Source organism: Lygodium microphyllum, chromosome 29, assembly GCF_053477565.2.
Source record: "Lygodium microphyllum isolate KBCC chromosome 29, Lygodium_microphyllum_v1.1.10, whole genome shotgun sequence".
Classification (NCBI taxonomy): domain Eukaryota; kingdom Viridiplantae; phylum Streptophyta; class Polypodiopsida; order Schizaeales; family Lygodiaceae; genus Lygodium; species Lygodium microphyllum.
In genome coordinates this window covers 56,122,369-56,127,479 of record NC_141163.1, presented here as the reverse complement: position 1 = coordinate 56,127,479, position 5,111 = coordinate 56,122,369, and the positions used below count along the sequence as shown (strand labels likewise).

General features: G+C 41.4%; 1 protein-coding gene across 2 annotated transcripts; it reads left to right on the top strand.

Moving 5' to 3' along the window:
- The first annotated feature begins 953 nt into the window (after positions 1–953).
- LOC148010662 (serine/threonine-protein kinase AFC1-like) lies at positions 954–4,729 on the top strand. Of its 2 annotated transcripts, XM_087671127.1 has the most exons (12): positions 954–1,339; positions 1,773–1,965; positions 2,191–2,217; positions 2,622–2,775; positions 2,923–2,974; positions 3,089–3,203; positions 3,306–3,397; positions 3,475–3,619; positions 3,717–3,781; positions 3,864–3,961; positions 4,085–4,187; positions 4,265–4,729. In XM_087671127.1, exons 1-12 carry the CDS (start codon positions 1,256–1,258, stop codon positions 4,400–4,402), a joined length of 1,266 nt encoding a protein of 421 aa, XP_087527253.1. In that variant the 5' UTR covers positions 954–1,255; the 3' UTR covers positions 4,403–4,729. The 2 variants fall into 2 exon arrangements, with proteins under 2 accessions (XP_087527253.1, XP_087527255.1); XM_087671129.1 differs by lacking the exon at positions 1,773–1,965 and having other exon boundaries at positions 956–1,339.
- Positions 4,730–5,111: the final 382 nt, after the last annotated feature.

The following is a 5,111-nucleotide window of genomic DNA, read 5'->3' as shown; positions in this document are numbered from 1 at the left end:
GCAACCACCAAGTAGCCACCTCTTTAGGCTACGTGACACCTTTCTAAGGTGTATGGTAGTTAGAGAGTGAGCAATGGTTGAAGGTTCAAAGAAGAGTGATGATTATGATTAGGGATACGATAGGATACCCACAATATGCTCATTAATAGGGGGCTCCATTGACTAGCTTTGCATGACAATTGGGGAAAACTTTAACCCACAGTGACCCATACTTAATTGTAGGATAATTGATCTTTTTGGTCCTCCTCAACGTGCTTTCCTTTTATTCCCCCAATGAAACCCCCTTCCCGCATTTCTTCTTTTTCCTCACAAACAATGACAACACATCTCCCTTCATTTATGCACTGAAAATGTTTCCTTTCACTCTTCCATGATTGAGTGAGAGCCATTGCTTTTACAACTTGACACATTCGTGGCTTGCATGAAGAGTTTGAAGAGACATACTTGAGAGATGACACTTTATTTGCTCTCTTATCAAACATCATCGTATTGTGTTCGCCATGATCACGATCAAGATCAGGATCATTATTAGTGTATTGTGTTTACCATCATCAATCATCAACAAATTGTGTTTTCCATTCTCATCATCATCATCATACATCTATGGACCTTGTAACGGTCTTTTTCTCTTATTTGATGTTGTGGAGGGACATTTGATAACTTAAACAAGATAGTTTCTTATGCACTTTGCAGTTTCTAACCTAACAAGTCGTTCAAATCGGATAATTTCCGAAGCCACCAGCACCGTAGATCAAGGTCGGCGACAAATTACACAAGTGAATGATCATGGGATATATTCATCATCATCATCATCATCATGAGAGTACATCGTGCTCACATGCACCATCATCATCATCATATCATGAGGAGCACATTGTGTAGGCATATATGGACCCCATATAATGGTCCTTTATTTCTCCTTTTTCTCTTTCTCCCTCTCTCTCTCTCTCTCTCACTTGCGCTTTTTTAGCCAAACCCGACCCTGCTCAGTTTGCTCTTTCGGGTGCGTTTTTTGTGTTGCCTGTTACAACCCTAATCTCTCTCACACACGAACACACACACACACACACTGCACACGAGCTTCTCTCTCTCTCTCTATCTCTCTCTCTCTCACACACACACACACACACACACACATCCATTCTATTCGTACCCCTACCCCGAATCTTTCCTTACCGGACATCGGCCCTTTCCGCTATCTTCCGCTCTTCTGTCCATGCCTTAACCCTAGGCGAGGTCCAGTCCCTGAGATTGCATGGCTGCCCTTGTAGATTTCGACAGGCGCCTTGAGAAACGCGGTCGGTTTGCCTACGGCGAAGCTGACATTCGGAGAGATGAGGTACACATTCGCTTCTTCGTCCTGTCTTAATTTCTGTGCGGATCTTGTTGCTTCTGTCAATTAATCTGAGAATCAGCTTCCTTTTCTCGTACGGATTGCTGTGGCGGTTTCCTGCACATCTGTGAAAATCAATGAAACTTGCCAAAATTTAGTGATGGCATGGATAGGGTTTTCTAGGAAAATGCAGGTTTTTTGTACTATTTATACCAATTTATGAAGGCTGCAATTCAGTGATGGCATTTAGATAGGATAAAAAAAAATTGCAGTCTATCATGGATTTTTAAGGAAGAGACTGCCGTAGGTTCAAATGTCTTGTTTGTTTGAAAAGCCAATTTTGGCTAAGGGTTTCAGTGCTTCAAATTTCAAGGGTGTGATAATTGTGAACAAAGAAATTGTTGATGATGGTGGAACATGGATCGCCGGATGTGTGTAGGCCCAGGCTGTTGCCTATAGTGGGCAGAGCGAGCATGAAAGGGGCGGCGGTGCCGCAAGAGCAGGGTCAGGCCCTGCCCCTCTGTATCATCCCCATGTGAATGGAGCTGCGCGGGGTCATTCCCCGCCTTGGCGTGACGATGACAAAGATGGTCACTACACGTTTGAGCTTGGAGAAAATATTACATCTCGCTGTAAAGACACCCTCTGCTAATCCTAGTAGATTTTGGCATGACCCTGGGTTGATCTGCATGCATTCTACTTCATGGAAAAGAATGTGCTAAGTATTCTATTTGAATGTTTGCAAGTGCTAATTTTCAATTTGTTTACTAATTGGATGTTTCTGAGCACCTGTTTTGTCAGGCCTTTTCTATTCTCTAACCCCCTTGTTTTTTTTCTTTTGGGGATCTCGGTTGCAGATAAAATACTCAGCAAGATGGGGGAAGGTGAGTGCTATTTGGATTTTGTCATTTTTGAATCATTGTTGGTAATTTTGAAGGTTTCTCTTGTTTGCTTTTCGCAGATTGAGCTTTTAATGTTTATTATTTATTCAAGTATGGCTGCTTTATGCTACAGCAATGGGGCTTCAGAGGCATTATCTTTTTATTTTTAGTATGCTAGGCTGATTGTCTGTTGGGATTTTACTTTTGTGCATTAGGATTTTACAGCTATGTCTTTTTGAGTTTGAACTGGGCTAGTTGTACTTGGCTTTTTAGAGAAAATTTTATGTTCTTTTTTTGGGTCTTGAAGTCTGTACCGTGACTAGGATGCAGCCGGAGGTCTGCTGTCTACAGTCATAAGTCATGTCATCATAACCAAGGGATGAAATGATTCCTGTGGAGTCCTGCAGGGACTTTTGGCAGAGTATTGGAATGTTGGGATCGTGAGGAGCAAGATTATGTAGCTATTAAAGTGATTCGAAATGTACAGAAGTATCGTGATGCTGCTATGATTGAAATAGATGTACTGCGTGTGCTAGCCAAGCACGACAGAACTGGCTCACGGTCTGTCTATCACATTTTTGTTGTGAGATAGTGACTGTGCTAACTTCAGCTTGTATATCCTCTTTATGCATTCCAAGAGAGCAGTCCAACGATCCAGGACTCGATTTTTCGTCTCTAATGAATTTTCCAACTTCATGGATATATCAGGGGCTGTGTTCGCCTGAAAAGTTGGTTTGACTACCGCAAGCATGTTTGTATTGTAAGTGTTTTGAGTTTGTGTCTATATATTTTTGCTAAGGATAGATTGGAATCTTAATAGTTCTCATGAATTGGTCTGTCAGTTATGCTCTTACGAATTCTTATATTTTCTTAGGTCTGTGAGAAGCTTGGACCTAGCCTCTATGATTTCTTGCGGAAAAATAGCTACCGGCCCTTCCCTGTTGATCTTGTCCGCGATTTCGGCCAACAACTTTTGGAGTCTGTAGCTTGTAAGCTACGTTGTACTTATTTGATGTGGGTTAGCCGTATTCCTTGTGTATCTTCTCTTGCTCTATGTAACCTTACATCCTTTGGCTCTATGGTTCTTGCAGATATGCATGAACTTACACTCATACATACGGATCTAAAACCTGAAAACATTTTACTGGTCTCCTCAGATTATATTAAGCTACCTGATTACAAGGTTAGTTTGATGTTATTTTCTTAGTCTCATTCATTGAATAAGCTTTTGTTTCGGTTCTCACTTGAATATCTGTCCAGAGTTCCCAGCCTAGCAAACACTTTACATGCATACCAAAGTCCAGTCAGATCAAGCTCATTGATTTTGGTAGTGCTACTTTTGAAAGCCGTCATCACTGTTCGATTGTTTCCACCAGACACTACAGGGCACCTGAAGTGATACTCGGTGAGTTTGGCCTGATGCTAGTAGATCAAGATGTGCAGTTTGTACCATCTGTATTTGTGTCATGGTCTTTGGAAGTGATTTTTGATGATTTCATCAGGTCTTGGATGGAGTTACCCTTGTGATATGTGGAGCATCGGTTGCATCCTGGTGGAATTATGCTCGGTATGACTGTGGTGGTTGTTTAGAGGCTATTGACATACTAATATCACCTGGTACTGAGGTTCTTTTGGCTGAACATTTTCAGGGTGAAGCACTCTTCCAAACACATGAAAACCTAGAACATCTGGCAATGATGGAACGCGTGCTAGGCCCTATTCCACAACACATGATAAAGAGGGTTGAGTAAGTGTAAACGGTGAACACATGTTGAGGATGATATTTGCTTCTCTCCTGAATGAAGTAGCTTTAAAATTTAGCAGCATAAATTCTGTCTTGTGACAACAAACTGCTTTTCTTATTCTGTAGTCGAAGGGCTGAGAAGTACTTCAGACACCGTCGAGAGCTGAACTGGCCAGAAGGTGCCTCGAAGGAAAGCATGCGGGCCGTGAGAAAGTTACCTCGATTGCGGGTCAGTTACCAATAAGTGGTTTTGCTATGGTGAGTAGTGCATGGATTTAATGGGGATACTAACAAATTTTCCGGCAGAATCTAGTGATGCAGTATGTGGATCACTCGGCTGGAGCTTTGATCGATTTGCTGCACGGTCTACTAAAGTTTGACCCATCTGAACGATTGACAGCAAAGGAAGCTTTGAGGCATCCCTTTTTTAGCGGACAACGATGAAGTCACAAATCTCTGTTGCATATTGCATGTCATCTGTGTACACTACACAAGGATACGGCCTGAATTGCAAATGCCAGTGGTCTCAACTGGGGGCCCTTTTGGCAAAACAATTTTTGAAAGTGAGTGTTTTATAACATGCTCAGAGCTGTTGTATTGGTGTATGATACACCACTTAAAAAGCAAGTGGCTGCAAGGTGAATTTTACTGCTTCTGGAATTGTGGTAAGATTCATCAAAGCTGGTGCTCCTTTTATGAGGCTTGTTCCTTCATGATGTTCATTTATGTATACAACTCTACATTTATAATTCACCCACTCTACTCTTGAAATGAGGCCTTGTTATTAAGCTGGTGGAGAACATAAACAGGATAAGGAGGGGTTTTCTGTTGGAGTTAATTTGTTCTTATGTAACCAACGATTGCTATTTTTTGTGCTAAGCATGCTTTCTCGTCTAATGACTATATTTTGTGCCTAAAAGCAGACAGTTATCTAGTTTCCATCTCAACGTAGTAGTTTGGAGTGCAAATTTGTTTGTCATAGAGCTTAAAGTGGTCACTGTATTCAGCTTTTTTTTGGGGGGCAAATGTTTCATATACTTGGATTATTTTCTTATGTGATGCTCTTTCAGGCATTGATTCCACTTATCTTAGTTGAAGATGCTTTCTAACAGTAGATTCTTGATTGCTCTGAAATTGTAGAACTCTGCAAATC